The sequence below is a fragment of the Muntiacus reevesi genome, chromosome 2 (assembly GCF_963930625.1).
Source record: "Muntiacus reevesi chromosome 2, mMunRee1.1, whole genome shotgun sequence".
In the NCBI taxonomy this organism is placed as follows: Eukaryota; Metazoa; Chordata; class Mammalia; order Artiodactyla; family Cervidae; genus Muntiacus; species Muntiacus reevesi.
The window spans coordinates 166,294,583-166,321,273 of NC_089250.1; the positions used below are offsets into that span (position 1 = coordinate 166,294,583).

The 26,691-nt window shown below is 49.7% G+C and overlaps 1 protein-coding gene and 1 pseudogene across 1 annotated transcript; one reads left to right on the forward strand and one right to left on the reverse strand.

Annotated features, from left to right (window-relative positions):
- Positions 1–1,535: 1,535 nt before the first annotated feature.
- On the forward strand, positions 1,536–3,296 carry LOC136158360 (leucine-rich repeat-containing protein 14-like). The gene is made up of 3 exons (XM_065920152.1): positions 1,536–1,864; positions 2,048–2,632; positions 2,729–3,296. The coding sequence occupies exons 1-3, from the start codon at positions 1,536–1,538 to the stop codon at positions 3,294–3,296; spliced, it is 1,482 nt and encodes a 493-aa protein (XP_065776224.1).
- Positions 3,297–4,298: 1,002 nt separating this feature from the next.
- On the reverse strand, positions 4,299–5,758 carry LOC136157303 (leucine-rich repeat-containing protein 24-like; annotated as a pseudogene).
- Between the last annotated feature and the right edge of the window lie 20,933 nt (positions 5,759–26,691).

Sequence of the window (26,691 nt, forward strand, 5' to 3'; positions counted from 1 at the left end):
GCTGTGCACTTCAAAATATTGGTGGATAAATTGAAAAACATAAAGAAAAGGTGAGATGTAATATGTGCATGAATTGGAGGACTGAATATTGTGAAGAGTTCCCCAAACTGGTCAACAGATTCAACAGAATCCTTATCAAATTCTTTTTTTTTTTTTTTAAGTGACCACACTGGCTGCTTTTATTTTCTCTCGTGACAGGTGCTCGGTTGGTCTGTCATCTCACAGCGAGGTATGAATCGTCCTCTCGAGACTTATCCTCAGGCAGAGCGAGACGGAGGGTTGATGTCCCAGGCTTCTCACGAACTAGCGCCCTTAGGATTTGTGTATGAGGTCCGCAAGAGCTGGGGCTCTGGGGCCAGGCTGCCACCCTTCCCAAGCTTGTTACCTGGGCTGTGACCTTGAAATGGCGACCCACTCCAGTATTATTGCCTGAAGAATCCCAGGGACAGGAGCCTGGTGCGCTGCCGTCTATGGGGTCGCAAAGAGTCGGACATGACTGACGTGACTTAGCAGCAGCAGGTCTTAGTTTCCTAACAGTTTCAGGGAAGTGGTCCGGAGGCAGTTTTGAGGATGAGGTGCCTGGCACACAGTAGGTCAGCAGCAGAGCTGTCATGCACATACCTTGTGGCCTCAGGCATCTCTTTTGTGCTCCTTGTCAGCTTAGATATACCTTTGACAGCCGCCTCTACCTATCTCAGAAAAGGCCCCTAGTTTGGGGTCTTTGAATCCCATGGGTTTGTTACTTGTTCTCTTATCATGGTTCTCCAGGGAGGAGAGACATTTACACAGGCGGCAAGGACCCTGATGGGTGAGGCATTCTTTCTTTGTAAATCTCCAGGGGTCTCCACGCCTGACAGTGCTTCTGGACGATAGTAGTTAGAACACGTTGAGGGCTTGGGTTACTCTAGCTCTTCAGACTCGGAGTTCACTGGGTTCTGGTGCTTTCTACTTGTCCTGCTGTTTATTAAATTGTATCTATGGTTTCAACTCCGCTTTGCTGCACTGTGCAGAATTCAAGGGCAGCCTCTGGGAGCTTGTGAGGCGGCTGAGAGAGGGTGCTGTGATGCACCTTCCAGCCCCTGGGATTATCTCATCCTTCTAGTGCTTGGCCAGGGTGGGGGTGGTGGGTGGGGGTTGGCTTTTTTCTATGCCTAAGAAGGGGAGGGTCTCTTGATAAGTGGAAGGCCTGAAAAACAGATGGGTGCCCTGCAGAGAGCAGCCATCAAAAGCATGCCTACACAGGCGGGTCGTCTCTGGTGCCATTGCTGTTCATACGCTGCTTCGTGGCTTTGTCTCCCTAGAGAGGCCCCCGTGCTGCTCAGGGGCCGGGACAGGGGTGGCCTTTTTCTCCTTTCTCCGTTTTTCAACCTGTTGCGAAGTATCTGGCACTTGCTTGTCAGAGCCATGGTTCTCTGCTCTGTGCCAAGCAGCAGGTTGAGCTTTCCCACCACCAGCATGGATCGGGTAGGACTGCAGTCTGTCCTCCCCACTGAAGGGCACCTCCCTGCAGGTGGCCTCCTGCCTGGCCCAGCGCCATGCACACCCTCGTGTTCCTGAGCACACGGCAGGTGCTCCAGTGCCAGCCGGCTGCCTGCCAGGCCCTGCCCCTGCTGCCGCGAGAGCTCTTCCCCTTGCTGTTCAAAGTGGCCTTCATGGAGAAGACGACGGTAGTGCTGCATGAGCTGGTGCACACTTGGCCTTTCCCGCTGCTCAGCTTCCAGCAGCTGCTGCAGGAATGCGCCCACTGCAGCCGGGCCCTGCTGCAGGAGCGGCCCAGCGCAGAGAGCATGCAAGCTGTGATCCTGGGCCTGACTGCCCAGCTCCATACCCCGGAGACTGAGGCTGGCACGCAGCCCCTCTGCAGGTATGGGCTCACTGGAGGGACCTTCACGCCTGGTGGGGGGATGCAGAGTAGGTCCCCCAAGAGGTTCCAGGTGGTGCAAGAGCTCAGTGCAGAAATAGGCATGTTGCTTCTGTCCCAAGGTGGCTGGGAGTGGGTGTGGGCTCTGTCCCCTTGTCTCCTGCCTCAGCTCACCCATGCTCCCAGGAAGCATGCACTGCGGGTGCTGGATATGACAGGCCTCCTGGATGACGGCGTGGAGCAGGACCCTGGCACCATGAGCATGTGGGATTGCACGGCAGCTGTGGCCCGCACGTGCATCACACAGCAGCAGGGCGGGATTGCAGAGCCTGGCCTGGCCCCTGTTCCTTTGGAGGTGCGTGCGGACCTGCAGGTGACCCAGGCTTCCTATGCATTCTTGCGGGAGGGACTCCGCAACAGCGTAGGCAGCCCGCTGCGGCTCTACTGTCGGGACCTGTGGGCTGAGGACCTGCCTATGCGCGATACCGTGACCCTGCTGCAGCTTCTGGATGCAAGCTGCTTGTGCCGCATGGACCTGTCCTTCAACAACTTGGGCCTGCGTGACCTGTCCGTCATCATCGCACACGTGGCCCGCTTCCAGCACCTGGCCAGCCTGCGGCTGCACTATATACATAGGGACTCTGGGCAGCTCTCCGTGGATGATGAGGATAACTTCCGCTACTTTCTGGCCCAGATGGGCCACTTCACCTGTCTGCGGGAGCTCAGCATGGGCTCCTCTCTCCTCTCAGGGCGGCTGGACCAGCTGCTCAGGTGAGTGGACCCTGCTATGGCCCTGCCTTTCCCTTCCTCTCCAGCAGACCCTCCCCTGACTCTGCCTATCTGTGACCCGTTATGTTCTCACCCCAGCACCCTGCAGAGCCCCCTGGAGAGCCTGGAGCTAGCCTTCTGTGCCTTGCTGCCTGAGGACCTGCGTTTTCTGGCACGGACCTCCCATGCTGTCCACCTTAAGAAGTTGGACCTGAGTGGCAATGACCTGTCTGGGAGCCAGCTGGAGCCCTTCCAGGGTCTACTGCAGGCAGCAGCAGCCACACTGTTGCACCTCGAGCTGACCGAGTGCCAGCTTGCTGATACCCAGCTGCTGGCCACACTCCCTGTGCTGACTCGTTGTGCCAGCCTCCGCTACCTCGGCCTCTACGGCAACCCGCTGTCCGTGGCAGGGCTCAGGGAGCTACTGCGAGACTCAGTGGCGCAGGCTGAGCTGCGCACAGTGGTGCACCCTTTCCCCGTGGACTGCTATGAGGGCCTGCCCTGGCCCCCGCCTGCGTCTGTCCTCCTGGAAGCCTCCATCAATGAGGAGAAGTTTGCCCGTGTGGAGGCCGAGTTGCACCAGTTGCTATTGGCCTCAGGCCGTGCACACGTGCTCTGGACCACAGACATCATCGGGCGCCTGGCTGCAGACTACTTCAGCCTGTGACCCCCAAGCTGTGGGTGAGAGCCTGTCCTGGGGTCCAGGGCTGCCAGAGGCCCCTGGCCCCTTGCCCCTTGGGTATGCAGAGCCTATCCTGGAACCCTGCTGCAGGCCTGACACATGGCAGTGGCCTGATTTCTTTGCTTCAGGGCTCGCCTTGAGCCTCCCCATGCTTTCTGCAGCACCGTGTGCAGTTTGTCGTGCGCCTGCTCCCCTGGCTGGCTGACCATCTGTGGGCCCAAGGGCTGGATTCCAGGCCTACATGGCCCTGCTTGGTTTGGCTGCACTTAGCTGCCCTTCAGTGTCCTGGGGTCTTCAAGCTGAGAGATGATATTTTCCTCTAGGCCCTCCCCAAGAGCAGATTTCTCTGGGTTGGAAGTTGTGACAGGGGCCTACTTCACAGAGCATTGGGAACCCAGGCACTCTGGGGCCTCTTACCTCTTCTGGGTTTTGGTGCCAGAGGGTGTCTTAAAAGGTATAAATGTGCAGTGTGCTTAGAACTTAAATCTGTGACTTTTTTCTGTCCTAATTGGTTAGAGTGACTCGTCTCCTGTTCTGTCATCCCCAGCCTGGTCACTGGGGACCATGTCTTTGGGTTGCTGCCCCTCCGTTTTTCTGGGCATCTCCACAATCTGTCCCGCCTCTCCCACATCTCAGAGATCCAGGCCTACAAAAGAATGTGGGACCAGAGGCAGACCCTCAGAGCTGGGGGTCGGGTTAATTTGGGAAGTGGGGGGATCATTTCTGGAGGGTCTCAGTGGAGTGTTGGGGAGCCTATCCCGGGCACCCTCCGTTCGCATCCCAGGATTTTCATTTGCAGGGGTCCGCAGGTGCTCCCGCCCCGCCCCGCCCCCTAAACCCGCATGCCCCGCCCCGCCCCGCCCCCTAACCCGCATACACAGCTCACTACAGCTTCCACCCTTTACTGACCACGCTGGGCCATGTGCTGGGTGAGTCGGGCCGGCCAATCCGCGGGATGGCGTGGGTCATCAGCCCGCGCCCCACCCCTCAGCAATGGATCTCGTAGGCGGAGGGGGGTTGCAGTGGGAGACCCTGCGCGACTCCAGGCGCTTCGGCCGCTTCCGCCGGACCCTCGGCGAAGAGCGGCTTGGAGCGGTCAATGACGAACATCTCGTGGCCCCGCTCGTCGCGGAGCTCCTCGAGCTGCGCGAAGGTGCAGGGCCCGTCGGAGTAGTCATTGACGAAGAGCGCTCCCTCCCCGGGAGGCCCCGACGCCTTCTTATGCCTGCGCCGCCGGCGGCAGATCATGGTCGCCAGTAACAGAGCCGTGAGTGCCAGGAGCACGATGGCAGCCGCGATGGCCGTCTGTGTGACCAGGCCCAGGGCACGGAAGGCCATGCTGCCCGCCTCGTGCAGGGGCTCGTGACTGACTGGGCCGCCGGCACGAGATGGCGCAGGCGCCAGCTGCTGCTGCCGGGACACGTTGACCAAGAGCTGGAAGGGTACGCGGGCAGCGCCGCCGGCGTTGGAGGCCTCACACTCGTACTTTCCGGCGTGGGCTAGGGTGATGTTGGTGAGGAAGAGCATGCCGCTGCCGGTGTCGGAGGCCCCGAGACCTCCAGGACCCCGCCACCCAACTTCTGGCGCGCCCTCGCGAGGCTGCGCCACCTTTGTCCAGGTCACCTGGGGCTGCGGGTAGCCTGAAGCCTGGCAGGCCACCCGCAGGTCTTCACCCAGGTTGGCTGTCACCGCCAGCGGCTCCACGTGCACAGAGGGTGGGATGCAGATGAGGCTACTTCCAGTTACTTCCAGGAGACTCTGAAGTGCCAGGCGCGGGGGCTCTGCACACAGGATCTTCTTGTCCCTGGGGCTGAGCAGCCGCTGGCCTCCTTCCTTGATCCAGGCTCCCAGCCAGTGCAGGGCACAGTCACAGCGCCATGGGTTCTCTGCAAGTGTAGGAAGGTGAAATCCAGCAGCTGTACCAGCTGGTGGCCAGCTAGGCAGAGCGCGCGCAGTTGGGCCAGGCCTGCGAAAGCGCCGACGCTCAAGCCGCGCAGCCGGTTGCCAGTGAGCGCCAGTTCCAGCAGGCGCGACTGCGCGGAAGGCGCCCGACTCTAGGGCGTGTAGGCTGTTGTGCAGGTAGAGATGGCGCAGGGAAGCGAGGGGCGCCAGGATGCCCGGCTCCAGGCGCGCGATGCTATTCTCCTGCAGGAACAGAGTCTTGGAAGCACGTGGTGAAGTTCTTCATTCTGGAGTCGTCCAGGAAAAGCTGGCCCTGATGATCCACATAGTAAAAGTACTCGCGCATCCGAGGCTCTGGGCTCTGGCCCTGCGTGTAGGAGACGTCCCCGCCCCCAGCGTAGGTCCGGGCCCCGGGGGACCGGGCCAAGGTTAGAGCCCAAGGCCGCAGCACCCCCGCTCATCGCCCACATCCTCCTCCTGCGCCGGAAACAGCCGGAGGTCATGCGGGGCAGGTGCTGTGGGAACACCGCTCCCCCGGCGGTCATGGCCTCGTGCTTTGGGTTCCGTCGGCGGCCACGGAGCTCGGCCCACGCCCACCCCCACCCTCTCTCCTTCCCCTAATCAAATTCTTAGAAGTTCTTTCCGTAGAAACTGATAATCTAAACTAAAATTTACATGGAAATTCAAAGGACCTAGAACAGCCAAAATAATTATTTAAGAAGAGCAAGTTTGGAGGATTCACACTACCTTATCTCAAGGTTTACTATAAAATCACAGTAATGAAGGCAGTACAGTATTGGCATAAGAATAGATATATAGGCTAAGACTCTGATTTATGTGATCAATTGTTTTGCACAAGGTAATTCCATGTGAACTGGTCTTTTCAAAAGAACAATTGGATAGCCATAGGAAAACTGAACCCCAATCCTTATTTCTCACCATATTAAAAAATTAATGTAAAATAGATCATAGACATAACTGCAGGACTTTAAAACTATGAAGTCTCTGTAAGTCAATATCAGGAAAAACCTTTGTGACCATTGGTTTAAAAGATTTCTTAAAAATCTAAGCAAAAACAAAATCAAACAAACAAAAAATCCTTTTGCTTTTCATCAAAGTTAAGAAAGAAAAGGTAAGCTACAGCCCAGGAGAACATGTTTGTAAAACAAATATGACAAGGGGCTGGTGTTAAGAATATAGAGAGTACTCTTACAACTCAATTAATAATTTAAAAAAGATGAACGGTCCATTTAAAAAAAAAGAGCAAAAGATTTTAACAGAAATTTCACAAAAGGAGATCTACAAATGGTCAATAGGCAAATGAAAAGATGCTCACAGAAACAAGTTTTAAGATACTGCTGATGACAATTAAAAAAACAGTGCAGCCACTCTGAAAACAACTTGACAGGTTTATCAAAGTTAAACAAGCTTGTCAAACAACTCTATCAACACTGCTTATAGGTGTCTATACAAAATGAAATATGTCTGCACAAAGACTGGTACATGAACGTTTGTAGCAGCATTATTCATGACAGCCCCAAACTAAAAACAACCCAGATGTCTTCAAATAGTTAATGGGTAAACATATTGTTGTTTATCCAGTCAATGAAATATTACTCAGCAGTGTAAAAGAACAAGTCAGTGATACAATACAGATTTATCTCAAAAATATCATGTGAAATGAAAGAAGCCAGACATAGAAGACTACAGGCTGACAATTCAATTTATATAAATTCTAGAAAAGATGACACTATAGTAACACCAAATAGGTTGTCAGGGTTGGGGGAAGGGACTGACTGCAGCAGAGAACTCTGGAGTGATGAAACCATTCTATGTCATGATTGTGGTGGCGGTTATGTGCTAGTGACATTTGCCCGAACTCATCCAACTGTGCACGTAACATGGGTGAATGTTACTGTATGTAAGTTATGCTCCCCAAATGTGTCCCTGCAGAAGAGCAAGAATAATTTCTGGACACATACAGACTGTAACAGGAAATTTGCACACACAAAAAATTTACATGGTTTCCTCCCTTGTACATGTGTAGTCTATATCTAAGGAAGCAGTAAGCTGATACTTGCTCAAGATTAAAAAACGCCAGGAGAGTTTATGAATCTCATCATTACGGGGGACATCAGAGGGCTTTCGCCGTGGATACTCCCCTGTGCAGTAAGCGTGGCTGTCTTTTCCCTTTTTCTTCCACTCGCTTCAAATCTCAGAGACCTTGGCTCATAGTGAGTTGTACACCTGCAATGTTTTCCCTCTTGTCTAGCACACTTTCAGGCAGGACCAACCCAATGAGACTATTTTATTTTCACAATTTACCAATGGGGGTTGGAACTTCCCTGGGACCTGGTTTCACTGCCAATTCCTCCTTCTCTACTCCAAATCCTTAATGCCTCCATTGTCTCTCATTCTCTTCCTTTTCTTCCCTGAGAATTGATGAATCAAAGCTTATGACCATCTTCTGTAAAACAACCGTGCACAAGCTTGAGGTGTGATCATCCACTCCCACACCGTCCTTGCACACTGAGCTCTTCGTGTTTGTTCTTTTCATATTTGCCCATTATTTCTGCCTAGAGAAAGGCACCCTGGGCCTCTGATTGAAAGTGCACTGTGGGAAAAGTCATTGTTTTCCAGGAGCTCAGGATCTTGTGTTCCAGGAAGTAGGGGAATGGGTTCTGATACTTATTCACTCTACAACCTCGGGGCAGGTAGTCTCTGTGAAGCTCAATCTCTTCATCTGATTATTGAGCATCATATTTATGAAGGGTGCTGCTAATGAGCAGATGTTCACTAACTTTCCTCCCCCACTCTTGCTCCCCAATACAGAAATCTGCTGGATCCCCTCATACCTTGAAAAGCATCCCTTGGCAAGTACTATGACTGAACTCCACTTATCTGGGTGATTAAGATATTGCTTAGACACTATATTTTTGAAAATTAATGAAGCAAGATAATAATACCTAGTATTGATATAGTCTTTGGTCTGTTATCTTAATTATGCTTTATGACGCTACTATAAAAATGTTAAGTAAGACTACTGCAAGTTAATTAATATTTATTATACTCCTGGAAGCAAGGTAGAACCTTTATAAATCAGGTACAGTGAACTAAATAAATTTCTCCCTGAATTTGCAGGATTCAGTGCCATGGATGCTGTTGATTTGCAGCTAAATTAACCCTCAATTTTCAGCCAGCACTGCTGAAACCAGCAGGGACTCCCATGTATGAGACCTGGTGTGAGCTGAGAACCAAGAAGAAAGAACTAAGAAGTCGTTGAGGACCTGTAGCCCATTTGAAAGTACAGGGCTTGAGATAATGCCTGTAAAATGATAATAAGAGTCCTTTTTCCCTTTTATCTCCTACTTTTCTTATAGTCTTGTCACCAACTTCCCACTTTGTTGTCTTTCCATTAGGGTATACCTATTCTTTCAGGGGAAAGGAAAGGAGGGGGTGGCAGGAGTAGCGAGGGAATAAAAGATGCGAAAGCACTGAACTAAAAGTAGCTATTGACTTGTCAGTCAAACTTGGATTCTCTGCTGCATCAATGTCTCATTTACCTGTCTGCGCTTTACGCCATGTGGCCTGGTGGTGTTTGTGATTTGATGACCCAGTCAGTAGTCATATTTGGTGTCCATATGTGCTTTTATTTACATGGTCTTATTGATGCCTTTGGTTTTTCCAGTGGTCAGGTATGGATGTGAGAGTTGGACCATAAAGAGAGCTGAGTGCCAAAGAATTGATGCTTTTGAACTATGGTGTTGGAGAAGGCTCTTGAGAGTTCCTTGGACAGCAAGGAGATCCAACCAGTCCATCCTAAAGGAAATCAGTCCTGAATATTCATTGGAAGGACTGATGCTGAAGCTGAAACTTTAATACTTTGGCCACCTGATATGAAAAACTGACTCCTTAGAAGACCCTGATGTTGGGAAAGATTGAAGGCAGGAGGAGAAGAGGACGACAGAGGATGAGATGGCTGGATGGCATTACCAACTCAATGGACATGAGTTTGAGCAAACTCCAGGAGTTGGTGATGGACAGGGAGGCCTGGTGTGCTGCAGTCCATGGGGTCACAAAGAGTCAGACATGACTGAGTGACTGAACTGAACTGATAGATGCCTTTGATAAAGCTAAGCATGCTTTACAAATTAGCTTTTCTCATCCTTATCATCACAAATTTGGTATTCAAGTTTGTTTCAGAATTGGTTTACATTTAAGTATTTAATGGAATAGTGACCAACTTGAGGACAGAGGGGTTGATTACCTTGTATCTAAAAGCCTACCCTGGACTTTCCTGGTGGTCCAGTGGTAAAGAATATGGCTGCTAATGCAGAGGACATGGGCTCGATCCCTGGTCTGGAAAGGTTCCACATGCCCCAGGGCAACTAAGTCTGTGTGCTGCAACTGCTGAGCCCATTCTCCACAACAAGAGAAGCCACCACATTGAGAAGCCTGCATGCCATAACTAGAGAGTAACCCCTGCTTGCAGCAACTAGAGAAAGCTGGTACGCACAAATGAAGACCTAGGGTAGCCAAAATAAATAAATAAATAAATTAATTAATTAATTTAAAAAGACCCTACCCTACACCCAGAATAGAAAGCTGTGTGTATGTATACTAACATACATAGGTAAGTCATTTATAAATATTTACATAGCACCATATGTACAAACCATATTTCAAGCATTTGTTTAGATGCTGAGGTTTACCTCCAGTGTGATATCGGGGAAGGAATGTGACATCGAGTAGAGCAGTCCTGAGAGCAAGTCCTGCCTCTAACCCTCACTAACAGTGTGACGTTGGAAAGTCATTGCGTTCTCTTGCTGTCTAGTTTCCTCTTCTTTAAAATGAGGACCAGAACAATACAACAGTAATAATCCCATCCATCCCTCTGGTCTGATACCTTATTGTATTTTCCAGGCACAAAACCCATGCGTTTGACAGCTGCAAAATTCTGCCCAAGCCTAGTTATTGCATTCAGATTTTATGAAAACAAGGATATCCAGACTCTCAGGCTAGAACTGAATTTCATTTGACCTGAACAAAGCAAAATTTCTCTAATGATTTTAAAAGACATAAATTCCATGCTTTTCTAAAATAAGTTTCTATTTCACATCTACTGCTGCTAGTCGCTAAATCCTGTCTGAGTTTCTGACTCTAGGAACCATAGCCCGCCAGGCTCCTCTGTCTATGGGATTCTCGAGGCAAGAATAGTGGAGTGGGTTACCATTTCCTTCTCCAGGGGATCTTCCTGACTCAGGGATTGAACCTGCCTCTCCTGCATTACAGGTAGATTCTTTACCGCCAAGCCACCGAGATGTGAGGGAAGCCCTCACATCTAACAGAGTGACTATTATAACAAAAATGTTTAAGCCCAGAAACAACAAATTTTGGCAAGAAATTTGAGAAATTAGAACTCTTGTGCATTGCTGATGGGAATATAAAATGATGCAGCTGCTGTGGAAAAGAGTGTGGTGGTTCTTTAAATGTAAAATTTAATGCAAAATTACCATATGATCCAGCAATTCCAATTCTTCATATATATCTGAAAGAATTGAAAGTAAGGACTTGAACAGATTCTTGTAAACCAATGATCGCGAGAGCATTGTTCATACTAGCCAAAAGATGGAAATGAATACACAAAATGTGTTCTCTCCATATGATGAAATGTCATTCAGCCTGAAGTTCTGACACCAGGTACAACATGGATGAGACTGGGGGACATTATTCAGAATGAAAATAGACAGACATAAAAGGACAAATATTCTGATTCCACTTTTGGAGTTACTGGAATAGTCAAATTCCAAGAGACAGAAAGTAACATAGAGGCTACCGGGGACTAGGGGAAGAGGAGACTTTTCTGATGGGTACAGAGTCTCAGTTTGGGAGAATAAGAAGTTCTGGAGACGGATAATGGTGACGCTTGCAGAACACTGTGCAGATTTAATTCCACCTAACATTTTAAAATGCTCAAAACATAAATTTTGTGTTATGTATACTTTAGCACACACACAAAAAATTTCCCATGCTTTCCCCGCCCATCCCTCCCCCCACAACCGACCCCTACCCCAACCCACCTACTCTGATTTAACCATCAGTCCTTTAAACACTAAATTTCAAAGTTACCCAGCTTGGAAGGCCCAGTAGAAACCGGTTAACACCAAGAATGACTAGGGTGTGATCTTGGTTATGTAGCCTGATCCCTACCCCCAAGTTGTGAAACACTTTCTCTCAACTGTTGTATCTCTTATTTTAAAGTATAGCCTTGGATTCAAGTTTTCCATAGTACTATCTGTATCCTATTTCATACTTTTTTTTTAAGAGCGTTCCTTTAATTTTTTAAAATAAATTGACATATTTATTTACGACTGTGCTGGGTCTTCGCTGCTGCTCGGGCTTTTCTCTAGTTGTTCCAAGTGGGGACTGCTCATTGCTGCAGTGTGTGGCCTCACCCTGATAGCTCCTCTTGTCGTGGAGCATGGGGCCTGGAACACGAGGGCTCCGGTAGTTGCTCTAGAGCTCAGGCTCAGTAGTTACGGCACACCAGCCGAGTCACTCTGCGGCGTGTGGGACTGTCCCACGGCTCCTGCATTGGCAGGCGGGTTCGTCACACTAAGCCCCAGGGGAGTCCTCATTTAATTATGTTGTTGGGTTCGGTCCTATTGGGTGGTGGCGGCTTTTGTTTTGTTTCCTCGCTCATTTTGCTTTCCTTCACGGCAGGATGCATTGCACTATACGGTCACACCTTCATTTCCATCACTGTCCTTTCTCACCCTCAGGCATGTCCGACTGTTTGTGACCCCCATGGACTGTAGCCTACCAGGCTCCTCTGTCCATGGGCTTCTCCAGGCAAGAAGACTGGCGTAGGTTGTCATTCCCTTCTCCAGGGGATCTTTTCGACCCAGGGATCAAACCCAGGTATCCCACATTGCAGGCAGAGTCTTTATTGTCTGAGCCAACAGGGAAGCCCTTCTCACCCTCAGCTGGGCTAATTTATCATGCACCACTTACAAGGAAATGGCAACCCACTCCAGTACTCTTGCCTGAAGAATACCATGGACAGAGGAGCCTGGAGGGCTACAGTCCATGGGGTCGCAAAGAGTCAGACACGACTGAGCGACTTCACTTCACTTCACTTACAACGGACAACCTTCCTCTGAATCATACTTTCAGACAATCCCACATCTGCCCAGTTTTCTTCCAAGGAACCTGTAACTCACCAGCCACCCCACACCTGTGCTGTGTTAGCTCTCCTCCTACTGGAAGGCGCTGTCTCCCCCCAGCCCAGAGATGTTGCACGATAGGTCCCCGTTCACCTCTGGGAATGAAGCACTTACTCATTCCTTGGTACATTTTCTTGTTTCTGCCTCTGCCCTGAAGAGCGCTTTCCCGACGTTGCTCACTCAGGTTGAATGCATCGCAACCTGCGTGTGTTTCGGGCGCCTTTTCTCTCCTCCTGCCAAGAAGTTCTTGCATCCTGCCTCTTCTCAAGTTCATTTTCACTTCCCTTTGCTGGTGCTAACTCTTTACATAATGTTTCTAAATAGAAATTGGAAACTTAAGAATGTTTTCTGTGTTCTTTTTTCCCCTCACATGATATCGTAGCATGAGAAATACCTGATTCCCAAGAAAACCTCCGAGTTTCATGATGGCTCTTCTCCACTGTTGGTCTAATTTCAGCGTCTTTTCATCACCCTGCCATTTAGTCACGTCAGCCTTATTGTTCCAGGAGATTATTTCAATCTCTGCCCTGCCTTTCAGTTGGCTCTGGTCTCCAGCAGGCTTCATGGGACGGTGGACTTGAACGTGGTGGTCTGCTGTGCCCCAGGCAAGGAGGCAGCTCAGCATGGCAGTTCTAAACGTGGCTCTGAGCCGGACATGCAGGTCTAGGCCCTCCGTCCCCTGTTGCTGCACCGTGGTCAGCTGTGTGACCTTGGTGGGTAACTCCGCCTCTGTAAGCCTCTGCTTCCTCATCTGGTACATGGAGGGGTGTCAGAGCATCTTCCTCGCTGTGGGAATGGATGAGCTGATACACACAAGGTCCAGGCCATGTGGTGACAATCACCCAGCATCTAGCCTGCGTGCTCCCCAGACAGGACCTCACTTTCCCCATCTTGTCCCTGCGCCCCGCACCCGGCCTGGCTAGCACAGCGTCACGTGTGAATGGGAGCGGGCGGGGGACCGAGAGAGGCAATGCTGTCATGGTGCCATGCCTGCCCGACTTCCAGGCCCCACTGGCGGGAGCCTCCTTCACGAGCCCACACTAGAAACACACACACCCTTATCCTGCAGCCTCTTCCCTTTGGTTTTGGCATGTTCTTCACATCAGGCTTCACGTTTCTTCTCAATTTGGACAGCCTCATGCTTTTCTATTGTCTCATCCCGACAAAGCTTGACCCATCCTGCCTGATTCCCACCCCAGTCCCCAATCCTGGCTCACCCAGTGCTCACCTCTTCTCTCAAGTCAGTTCAGTCACTCAGTCGTGTCCAACTCTTTGCAGCCCCATGGACCGCAGCATGCCAGGCCTCCCTGTCCATCACCAACTCCCGGAGCTTACTCAAACTCATGTCCATTGAGTCAGTGATGCCATCCAACCATCTCATCCTCTGTCGTCCCCTTCTCCTCCTGCCCTCAATCTTTCCCAGCATCAGGGTCAGTTCTTTGCATCAGGTAACCAAAGTATTGGAGTTTCAGCTTCAGCATCAGTCCTTCCAATGAATATTCAGGACTGATTTCCTTTAGGATGGACTGGTTGGATGTCCTTGCAGTCCAAGGGACCCTCAAGAGTCTTCTCCAATGCCACAGTTCAGAAGCATCATTTCCATGGCGCTCAGCTTTCTTTATGGTCCAACTCTCACATCCATACACAAACACCTCTTCTCTCACCTCTTTCATAAACCCAGGTCTCTCTCAGAAGGAGATCTATGCTCAGCGTGACTCAAATTGTTTGCAGACCATGTCAGCCTTTATAATGAAAGGTCTCTGCACTATTATAATCTGTTTTTAAGAACATGAGGGTTTCCAGTCTTGGAGGGAAGACTTTTCCCATTTTAAAATGTGCCTCAGCCACTGCCCTTCCTGTGAAGGTCCCACCAGATGCAGGCTCTGGCGCTGGAAGCCTGAGTTTGAATCCAGCTCTCTACTCTTTAGCTGTGTAACCCTGTGCAAGTGGCTGAGCCTCTCTGTGTTTCATCTGTATGAGGATGACAGCTTTTATATCTCACAGGGTTGTCGTGGGGATTAAATGAGATAACACCTATAGGAGGCTTAGTGTTTGGAAGGTAGTAAGGGTCCCAGGCAAATAGATGGGGAGACAGTGGAAACAGTGTCAGACTTCATTTTTGGGGGCTCCAAAATCACTGCGGATGGTGACTACAGCCATGAAATTAAAAGATGCTTACTCCTTGGAAGGAAAGTTATGACCAAGCTAGACAGCATATTAAAAAGCGGAGACATTAAAAAAAAAAAAAAAAAGCAGAGACATTACTTTGCCAACAAAAGTCCGTCTGGTCAAGGCTATGGTTTTTCCAGTGGTCATGTATGGATGTGAGAGTTGGACTGTGAAGAAAGCTGAGCACCGAAAAATTAATGTTTTTGAACTGTGGTGTTGGAGAAGACTCTTGAGAGTCCCTTGGACTGCAAGGAGATCCAACCAGTCCATCCTAAAGGAGATCAGTCCTGAATATTCATTGGAAGGACTGATGCTGAAGCTGAAACTCCAATACTTTGGCCACCTCATGCGAAGAGCTGACTCAATGGAAAAGACCCTGATGCCTGGAGGGATTGGGGGCAAGAGGAGAAGGGGACGACAGAGAATGAGATGGCTGGATGGCATCACTGACTCGAAGGGCATGAGTTTGAGTAAACTCCGGGAATTGCTGATGGACAGGGAGGCCTGGTGTGCTGTGATTCATGGGGTCGCAAAGAGTCGGACATGACTGAGCCACTGAACTGAACTGATCTGAACTGAAGGTTCCCAGGGACTATTTCTATGAGACGCCTACCACCAGGAGCAAGTCTCCCCATGCTTTTTAATTTCTGGTTTTTGCTCGGCTGAGCCCCCTGGAATTGCAAGGAGACACTCACCTCCAGTTCCTGCCCTGGTCTGCACTCACATCCCTCCTCCCGCCCTGCTGTGCCCACCGAGGTGTTCCCACGGAGCAGGCAGCACTTTGTCAGGAGTCAGAGATGCTTCCTCCTGGCATCCAGGGCAGGTGATCAGCTCAGCTGAAGTCTGTCCTCCTATCTCTGTCTCCAGCAACAGACACTCTTGGTTTCTCGACTGTCACTCGGAGCCGGCCCAGGGCCAGTGGCACAGAGGGACTCTGAAGCAGTAACGTGTGGTGATGACAGATACATACATGAAACCTCCAAACTCGACACGTAAGCTCAGCCAGAGAGAGGGGTGGGTCCTGGGGAAGGCTGGGACCCGCCCGGGGGAGGAGGTGGGGAGTGGAGCCACAGAGGGCCCCCTGGGAGGAAGTGATGCCGAGGTGGGCCTTGAGGCTGAGGAGGGTGGGCCGGGGGCTCGGTGGGCCGGGGGACGGGTGGGCGGTGAGTTCCAGGCAGCGGGAAGGATCCAAGGGAAGCCCAGACCGAGGTGCCGCTGAGGGCTGCTGGGGTGTGAGGAACAGAACGCTGTGACTACAGCAAAACCCCAGCTTAATGCTTGAGAAAAGCCTCCTGGAGAACAAAGCTCGATCCTTGGGCCCAGGCGGGCTCCCTAATAAGGAGGACCCCCCCCCCAATAAACTTACCTCCCCAAGTTGCTGGCTTCCTGCCCAGGGCAGGACCTGCCAGTGTCACACCTCATGGGACAAGACGGGTCCAGACGGGCCCTGTCCTGAGAGGGGCTCCCCTCCCCGCCATCCTGTGGGCACGAGGAGGAGGGGAGAGGTGGCCCCAGCACCGACCTGACCCACCATCGCCCGCTTTGCTCCACGCTGCCCTCCCTTGCTGCCTGCGGAGCCCAGGGTGCCCCCTCTGCGGAAGCTTTGTCTACACGGGGAATTCTTGCCTGTCCTGCCAACCCTGGGCGCCAGAATCCTGCCTGCGGGGCCCGCCGCTGTGTGTCAGCAGCAGACACACGTGTGTGTAACGCTACTTGCACTAATTTCACTAATTTCAGAACTTTATACAAAGAAAACCAAAGGAGGCGTTGAAATATCAAGCAGACATCTCGAAGCCACAGTCTTTCTCTGTAACCAGGTCCTCTTTCAGGGCCGCCTGTTTCCATAAACTGTTGCAGCAGCCAAGCCCGTCAGAGCTGTCCTTACCACGGCCTCTCCCGTCCACTACCAAGTCCTGCCCACCCTACCTCCCCGGTGTCCTCCCAATCCACGCACATCTCTTTCTCTCCCTCCAAACCCTCAGTCCGAGCTACCACCACCACCTTCCTGGACTCCGAAAGAAGCCTTCCGACTGGGCCACCCTCACGCCCTCTGGAGCGTCCCCAAACTATTCTCCAGCCAAATCCAGGGCGACTGCTTTCAAGCTAGAAATCTGGTCGTGTCTTCACTGTCCACTCCCTTCTCCGCCTCCCTCTGCTCCCAGGATGGAGATCCTTGCTTCCTTCTTCCACTTGTTCCCACACGGGCTTCCCCTCTCCCTCCTCCTCCCCCATCTCCTGGGATGCTGCTCACCTTTGATCTGGGAGCTTCCTCAGGCTGGCTTCCACTCCCATGCACCCTCCGGCATTCAGTCCACAAGGAACTCCCTCCGGGACACCTCACTGACCTCGGTGCCTGGTCGCCTGTCCTGGAAGCCCCGCCCCGTCCAGCCCTCACCAGGGTCTCGTCTCTACAATCAGCAGATCATCGTTTCTGTGTCTCCCACCGGCTTGCAGGCTCTCCGAGGAGGGTTTTTGTTCCCTTCAGTCTCCCCAGGGCCTAGGACAGGAGTAGAAATGCAATATAAATTAATGAAGTCCTCATTACTAATTTAGAGGCCATCAAGCAGAGTCCTACCAGTGGGCTTCTTAAGTGTGGAATTTAATGCCAAATCCCCATGTAATTTTAAACATTTCTTTCACTAAAATTTGGGGAGAAATGTCATAATGAGAGCCACATTGGGAGGGCACCTCTTGCATATATTTGCAGAAGTGGAGATGTGTGTAAAATGACTTTCTCAGGAAAAATTTTCAAACTGTTAATATTAACCCAAGGTTAAAATGAAAAGTTATTTCCCTGGTGGATTACACTGAGCAGGAGAGAAACACGTGAGGAGAGAGCATCACCACACAGACCTCTGAGCTCTTGATGACTTTGGAGGAAGGAAAAGAAACTTCTCAGAGCAGGCAGGAGTGAGACAGGAGATGTGTCTGCAGTGACTGCTCTAACAGATTCGTTTGTGGTTATAAGGTGGTGCAACGCAGACATGGAATTCGCCGTATCTATCATTAGGGAGCTAATGAGAAAACATCATACACAGATCACCTGAAAGCTGCAACTGAAAGAATCGCTGTATCACTGGAAGGAGCTAGAAATGGAGTAATCAACATCAACAAAATCTATTGTTCCCAGGTTGCAAAACTGAGGGATTATTTCTACCGAAAGTCAGAATGAAACCTGTTTACATTTGTCAGCAAAATGATCACATTTTACACCATTAACATTTGGCAAGACGGAGCACCCTCCATTAGCTAATCTGCAGATGGCCCAGCCATGGATTCGGGAGAACAAAGGGCCTGGCAGTGCTGGTCCCCACCGAGCCGAAAGGATGAGTGAGGGCTGCCTCCGGGTCATGGCTCAGGTGAGGCAGCAGCCGGGTGGGTAAAATGGAACGGTTCATTGGAACAATTCGGGATCTTGTGGCTGCTGGGGAAAATGTCACCAGGATGCACTAAATGTCAGATGGTACCCAGGCGGCGACCACTGGCACATTAAGATATGCGTGGGGTGTCCATAAAAGGCTTGGGACATAGCAGTAAATAAAATAAACACCCCTCATTAACTTATGTCCCAAGGATGGAGGGTGGGCTCCATGTACCTGCCTCTAAACATGGCTGCTGAGGGCTTCCTGGGCAGCTCAGCAATGCAGAAGATGCAGGAGACACCATGGGTTTGATCCCTGGGAAGATCTCCTGGAGGAGGGCATGGCAGCCCACTCCAGTATTCTTGCCTTGGAGAATCCCATGGATAGAGGAACCTGGCGGGCTCAGGTCCCTAGCGTTGCATAGAGTTGGACATGACTGGAGCGACTGAGCACACGCATAGCTGCTTCAGCCGCCAGCGCCCAAGGCTTAGCTGGGACCCCTCCCCATCCTCCACCCTGGCTTCTTTCTGGGGATGTGGCCACTTGACACTGTCCTCTGGTTTCGGGTCTTCCTGGTGGAATCTAGCTCATGACTTTTCCTAGCTTCCCCTGCTGTCCACGCCCAGCTGTCCTTTTTGACTCAAAACGCATTGGCCACCTAGGAAAGAAGGTTCACAGGGGCTACCCACCCGATGTCCAGCGGACATTCTCCCCGGGGAGAGAAGCCCCTCACAAGATGCTCCAAGCCAAACCTGCCTGGTGTGGGGACAGGTGCGGCTGAACGGTTGAGCAGTGCACCCAACACGGAAGATGTGCCTAGGGATTTGTTGGAAATTCTCCAACAGATTCATCAACAGTGCTGAGACTGAAACCAACAGTTGGTCCCCAAATTTTCCTTGATAAATGGATTTGTGGAGTTGTATACAAGTGAATCTAAGAAAATATTTTGAAATAGAAACACTGCAAGATTTTATGAAGAAAGAATCATAGCTCGGAATTTGTGCTGATACACAGGTATTTATGGAACAAATGAATGAATGAATGAGTGAACCCTCATTCCAAGGACAGATGTGTTACCATGGAGTAAGGTAAAGCATTCCTGCTTATTTCTCAGACTGTTCTTCTTAGCAGAAATATGATAACCAATCCACACAAAGCAAATAAATATAAGGCTCTGGGAGCAGGTCTGCACAGGTATTTTTATGCAAAAAGATGAGCAACAGTGGAAATGAAGAGCCATCAAAGCAAGCAATCTTTATTCAGCAAACAGGGACATTTAATATGCACTAGTGGAGCAGCTTACAATTGTCATGGTTGCGCTAGAAGCCGAACTGGAATCTTCTAGCCCAGCAGACTCCACTAACGGATTTTCCAGTGTGACCACTGCTACCATGATAATACACCAGATTGGTCTGAGCTTCAGACAGTGGTATCACTATTTTGCATTTGCATGGTACTTTGAAAAAGTACTTCTATCCGTTATTTCACGTATACACACAGTATCTCTGGAGGAGAGTGAGGCGGATATTTTTCTCTGTGAAGATGGAAACCCGACACTCTGGGAAGCTCCTCTTACCCTTGGTGGCCCAGGGGTCAAGGGTGAGCCGGACAGAAGCCCCACCCCACCCCACCCCTCCCCTCAGTTCAGACTGTGTGACAGCATGTGGGTAGCTAGATATGAATAGAGAAAGGAGAACCTGGGCCAAATGGCAGGAAACCACTCATCTTATAAACATCAAGTGTCCGTGGGCAGACAAAGGAAAGCGGGGACCTCCAGACTGACAGGAAACCATATATTTTGGGGTGATGAGTGTCCTGGAGGCAGACAAAGAAAGGTAGGAAAAGGCATTCATCTCTAGCGTCTGAAAGTAGCCTGTTGCTCATTATGCTTTCATTACAATAAAGTTAGCTTCGCAGATAAGAAGTACCTATCATACACCGAGGCCGTGACACTTCCAATCAAAGCTGAATAAGGACCAAAAGCTCCCTACCCTAGAACCTCATGCATGAGTGCTCAGTCAAGTCTGACTCTTTGAGACCCCATGGACTGTAGCCCACCAGGTTCTTCTGTCCACGGGATTTGCCAAGCAAGAAGACTGGAGTGAGTTGCCATTTCCTACTCTAGGGGAGCTCCCCGACCCAGGCATCAGACCTGCATCTCCGGCTTTGGCAGCGAGTTCCTTACCACTAGCGCCACCTGGGAAGCCTTCCCTAGAACTTCTCAGCTCTGAGGTCGGGGAGGCGGGGAGCACTCAGTATGGCAGGTGGAGCCAGGGATGACCTCGGGTGGTCCCTGCAGGGTGTGTTGACTAGCACGTAGCTTTTTTGCACTGCTCTTGCTTCTGCCTCACAAAGCCCTGGAGGGCCACGAGGAAGGCAAGGGTGCTAACGGGGAACAAGATGTGGAGGGATGCGGCTTCCCACTGTCGGGGAATCGCCACTGACGAGGAAGTCCGCTGTGGCAGAGCGGTCATTCGGGTTACTTTGCTGTGCCCAGGATGGAGGGTGCTCTGGAACACGAAGACGCTGTCCTCCATTCTGCAGCATAATTGCTTCAATCTCCTTCACTCACATGGATGTTTAATTTTATAACATTGTTACTGGGCCCCGGGAAAAAAATCCCCTCAGAGCCCATTATTAACATCCTGAAAATGGAAAGCATCATCTCAGAACAAATAGCTAAAATAATATTTTGCCAGGGTTTTATTTTTGCATTGTGAGGGGGTACGCTGAGCAGTCGTTTGGAGTCTGGTGTGTTAGGACCATGTGCTTCAGAAACAGAGGAAACTGAACAGAATGGGGTGGGGGAGATGGGGGGACTTCACTCCTCCCCACAACCTTGGAGGACAGTCATCACACGCCTGCAGAGAGAGGGGCAGAGCGGACTGGGGCCGAGGTGAGACCTGCCCCCTGAGGAGACCCCAGCCTCCTGCACTGTGCCTGGTGCTCCCGTGTGATGGTTTGGACCCACCCCCTCTGCCTCTTGCATCTGCAAGCTCAGAATTTGGCATCTCTCAGTTACAGACACAGGAGATGTGGGTTCATTCCCTGGGTCGAAAAGATTCCCCGGAGGGAATGACAACTTGCTTCAGTACTCTTGCCTGGGAAATCCCATGGACAGAGGAATCAGGTGGGCTACAGATGGAAGCGTCATCTGTTTTTATAGCTGCTCCCCATTGATTGTGTCTTCTTTATTGACAGGCTGATTCTTTACCACTAGCACCACCTGGAAGCCCCTGGGTTTCCCGCTCCTTGGGTTGGGAAGATCCCCTGGAGAAGGAAATCACAACCCCCTCCAGTATTCTTGCCTGGAAAGTTCCATGGACAGAGGTGGAGCCTGGTGGGCCACAGTCCATGGGGTCACCAAGAGTCAGACATGACTGAGCGACTAAGCATACCCCATCACTTGCATTACTGCCTAAGCATCTCCTTTGTCAGATCAGTGGTGGCATTAGATTCTCATAGGAGCTCGGACCCCACTGAGAACTGCGTGTGAGGGACCCAGGTATCGTGCTCCTTATGAGAATCCAGTGCCTGATGATCTCAGGTGGAGCTGACGTGGTGATGCTGGGGAGTGGCTGCAAATGCAAATTATCATTAGTAAAGAGGTCTGACTGCACAGAGACTATAATACAGCAACTGCTTGCAGACTCACATCAAAACTCGATCAGTGACTGGCAAGTGACAATTGTATAATTATTTCATTATATATGACACTGTAATAATAGTAGAAATAAGAAAGAAAGAAAGTCACTCAGTCGTGTCCAACTCTTCGACTCCAGGGACTGTTGCCTACCAGGCTCCTCCGTCCGTGGGACTTTTCCAGGCAAGAGTACTGGAGTGTGTCGCCATTTACTTCCCCAGGGGATCTTCCCGACCCAGGGATTGAAGCCGGGTCTCCTGCAATATAGGCAGACGCTTCACTGTCTAAGCCACCAGGGAAGTGACACAACAGAAATGAAGTGCACAATAAACGCAGTGCACTCGGACCATCCCGAAACCATCCCTTCCTCCCCTGTCTTCCCCAAAACGGGTCCCTGGTGCCCCAAGGCTGGGACTGCTGGGGTGACGCATGGCACTCTCAGCTGCAGCCGGGCTGAGCATCTACCCACCCTGGGCCTACCAGCTGGCTAACGGTTTGGGATTCTTTTCCGATACCCAGACTGAGAGTTGGGATCAGGCTTACCCCAGGGCCGGTGACAACTCGGTTCACAAACCATCCTGAAAACAGAGGCAGTGACAGTGGCTTTCTTCCTGCCCTAGTTCCCTTACTTCTACGCACTCATGGCTTCACTCATCACCTGTCACCAGTCACCGAGGATTTGTCAAGGGGCTTCCGGGCCTACCTTTGCCACAGCACCTGGGAGTGCTGGGTGTCCGGTCCTACAGCCTGAGCCCCCCGGGGCAGCACACTTGACTAACCTGGCATCATTTTGAGGAAAGGCATTTATTAATTTACTGGTACAGGAAGCACTCACTCTGAGACTTATTCAAAAACATGTTTTAAGACTATAATCCAGAAATGTAATGTAAACTTGAAATATACACTAAACAGTACAATTTGAAGAAAGCTGCAATGTATTGAATTTAGGACTCAGTGCTGACATTGATCTTAGAATTCTAGTCCCCTCCATGGCTCAGATGATAAAGAATCTGCCTGCAACGCAAGAGACCTGGGTTTGATCCGTGGGTTGGGAAGATCTCCTGGAGAAGGGAAGGGCTACCCACTCCGGTATTCTTGTCTGGAGAATCCCATGGACAGAGGAGCCTGGCGGGCTACAGTCCATGGGGTTCAAAAGAGTTGGACTTGACAGAGAGACTAACACAGTCACCCCCAAACTGCCTGAGCTGTGGGTCAGATGAACTGGAGGCTGTGCTGGACCTCCTATGGATGCAGAAAGCTGGGTCCAGAAGACTTCTCTTGCAAGCAGAGGCCGAGAGAAAAGGACTGGGCGGGCCTGCAGCAGGAACATGCGTGCTAATGCAGATGCTGATTTTAATTATACCTTCTGTGTTAGGTACTAATACGTTAGATCCCGAGCTAAACAGTCCCCTCCGGAGAAACTCCCCTCCCTCCTCGCCAGCCTCCTCCCCACCTCCCACTCTCCCATCCCCAAAGCCTCTTCCACACATGCTTCAAGCTTTATTTCATCCACTTAATGCACTCTGCTCTGTGCTCAGGTACTTAAAATCTCCCATTACTATCACTCTGGCTCTTTTACGGCTTTTTTTATTTGCTCTATCATTTCACAGTCCAGTTGCTCTTTTCGGTCAGGTGGACTATAAAATACTCCGATAACAAGTTCACACCAGGAGCCCGTGGCGGGCTCAATCCATAATGACCGCAGACTCTTCTATTACTGGCGTGTCCCAGATCAACACTTTGCGAAGGCTGCACATTCTCGTCCTACCGGAGAGCTGACGTCCTCACTCCTCTGTCGGCTGTTTGAGGGTATCTCCTTTCATACGAACAATTTTTCTTTTAAATAATCCAGCCTTGCTCCTTAATTAGCTCTCTCCTCTAAAGGTCTTTTTTATCTATTGCTATACATTTAATATTATTTCTCACTACACTGGCACTGATAACTATGAAATAGAATCGATGATGTAGCTCAGCTCTGTGGAATGTCTTCACTGGCATGCTAGCTCTGCCTGTACAGTCAGAACACACCTTGGCGGGCTCAGTACCCACCTGGGGAGGGACAAGGCTGACAGAACACACCCCCACCCTGCAGGGGTCAAATCTTACACTGCTTGTTCTGTGTCCCTGAGCCTCTCTGAGGCTTATCTGTGAGACAGAAATAGTAATAGTTCTTTAGGGGTTGTCCTGAGGACAGAAGGAGGTGTCCCTCTGTCCTTCAGGAGTTAAACACCTGGTGTACACAGGTCTTATTACCAGGCGTTAGATGGAGTTTACAGAAAGTCGGAATGTAGTTCACGGAGAAGGGAATGGCAAACCACTTTAGTATTCTTGCCTTGAGAACCCATGAACAGTATAAGAAGGCAAAAAGATAGGACACTGAAAGAGGAACTCCCCAGGTCGGTAGGTGCCCAATATGCTACTGGATATCAGTGGAGAAATAACTCCAGAAAGAATGAAGAGATGGAGCCAAAGCAAAAACAATACCCAGTTGTGGATGTGATTGGTGATAGAAGCAAGGTCCGACGCTGTAAAGAGCAATATTGCATAGGAACTTGGAATGTTAGGTCCATGAATCAAGGCAAATTGGAAGTGGTCAAACAGGAGACGGCAAGGGTGAACGTCAACATTCTAGGAATCAGAGGACTAAGATGGACAGGAATGCATGAATTTAACTCAGATGACCAATGTATCTACTACTGTGGGCAGGAATCTCTTAGAAGAAATGGAGTAGCCATCATGGTCAACAAAAGAGTCTGAAATGCAGTACTTGGATGCAATCTCAAGAACAACAGAATGATCTCTATTCATTTCCAAGGCAAACTATTCAATATCACAGTAATCCAAGCCTATGCCCCAACCAGTAACGCTGAAGAAGCTGAAGTTGAATGGTTCTATGAAGACCTACAAGACCTTTTAGAACTAACACCCGACAAAGATGTCCTTTTCATTACAGGGGACTGGAATGAAAAAGTAGGAAGTCAAGAAACACCTGGAGTAACAGGCAAGCTTGGCCTTAGAGTACAGAATGAAGCAGGGCAAAGGCTAATGGAGTTTTGCCAAGGGAACACACTGGTCATAGCAAACACCCTCTTCCAACAACACAAGAGAAGACTCTACACATGGACATCACCAGATGGTCAACACTAAAATCAGATTAATTATATTCTTTGCAGCCAAAGATGAAGAGGCTCTATAAAGTCAGCAAAGACAAGACCAGGGGCTGACTATGGCTCAGATCATGAACTCCTTATTGCCAAATTCAGACTTAAATTGAAGAAACTGGGGAAAACCACTAGACCGTTCAGGTATGACCTAAATCAAATCCCTTATGATTATACAGTGGAAGTGAGAAATAGATTTAAGGAACTAGATCTGATAGACAGAGTGCCTGATGAACTATAGACGGAGGTTCGTGACGCTGTATAGGAGACAGGGATTAAGACCATCCCCATGGAAAAGAAATGCAAAAAAGCAAAATGACTGTCTGAGGAGGCCTTACAAATAGCTGTGAAAGAAGAGAAGCGAAAAGGAGAAAAGGAAAGATATTCCCATTTGAATGCAGAGTTCCAAAGAATAGCAGAGAGATAAAAAAGCCTTCCTCAGCAATCAATGCAAAGAAAGAGAGGAAAACAATAGAATGGGAAAGACTAGAAATCTCTTCAATAAAATTAGAGATAGCAAGGGAACATTTCAGGCAAAGATGGGCTCAATAAAGGACAGAAATGGTATGGAACTAACAGAAGCAGAAGATATTAAGAAGAGGTGCCAAGAATATACAGAAGAAATGTACAAAAAAGATTTCATGACCCAGATAATCATGATGGTGTAATCACTCACCTAGAGCCAGACATCCTGGAATGTGAATTCAAGTGGGCCTTAGAAAGCATCACTACAAACAAAGCTAGTGGAAGTGATGGAATTCCAGTTGAGCTATTTCAAATCCTGAAAGATGATGCTGTGAAGTGCTACACTCAATATGCCAGCAAATTTGGAAAACTCAGCAGTGGCCACAGGACTGGAAAAGGTCAGTTTTCATTTCAATCCCAAAGAAAGGCAATGCCAAAGAATGCTCGAACTACCGCACAATTGCACACATCTCACACGCTAGTGAAGTAATTCTCAAAATTCTCCAAGCCAGGCTTCAGCAATACGTGAGCCGTGAACTTCCAGATGTTCAAGCTGGTTTTAGAAAAGGCAGAGGAACCAGAGATCAAATTGCCAACATCCGCTGGATCATCAAAAAAGCAAGAGAGTTCCAGAAAAACATCTATTTTACTTTATTGACTACGCCAAAGCCTTTGACTGTGTGGATCACAATAAACTGTGGAAAATTCTGAAAGAGATGGGCATACCAGACCATCTGAGCTGTCTCTTGAGAAACCTGTATGCAGGTCAGGAAGCAACAGTTAGAACTGGACATGGAACAACAGACTGGTTCCAAATAGGAAAAGGAGTACGTCAAGGTAGTATATTGTCACCCTGTTTATTTAACTTATATGCGGAGTACATCACGAGAAACGCTGGGCTGGAAGAAGCACAAGCTGGAATTAAGATTGCTGGGAGAAATGTCAATAACCTCAGATATGCAGACGCACAGTCTCAAATTTGCTTTACAGTGTATTTTCTAAAGACATCTCCAGGGACTTCCCTGGCAGTCCAGTGGCTAAGACTCTGTGCTCCCAATGCAAGGGTCCTGGGTTCAGCCCCTGGTTAGAGAACTAGATCCCACAAGCTGCAACTCAGAGTTCGCATGCCTCAACTAAAGATGCCATGTGCTGCAACAAAGATCAAAGGTCCCGAGTATCTCAACTAAGACCCAGGACAGCCAAACAAATATCTTTAAAAAAAAAAAAAAAAAAAAGACATCTCCATAGCTTCTAATATGAGTAGAAATCTGCTATCAACCAAGGCAAATTCAGGAGTATTATTATTACCATCTTTCTTCAAAAGAATGCTTTTGTTACATATTAACTGTATACCAGAGTAAGGATGAGGAGCTCAGCAAGGATCTTAACTCCACCTTTGAGGTGGGTGTTACTGTCACCCATTTTACAGATGGGGAAACTGGAGGCTGAGAG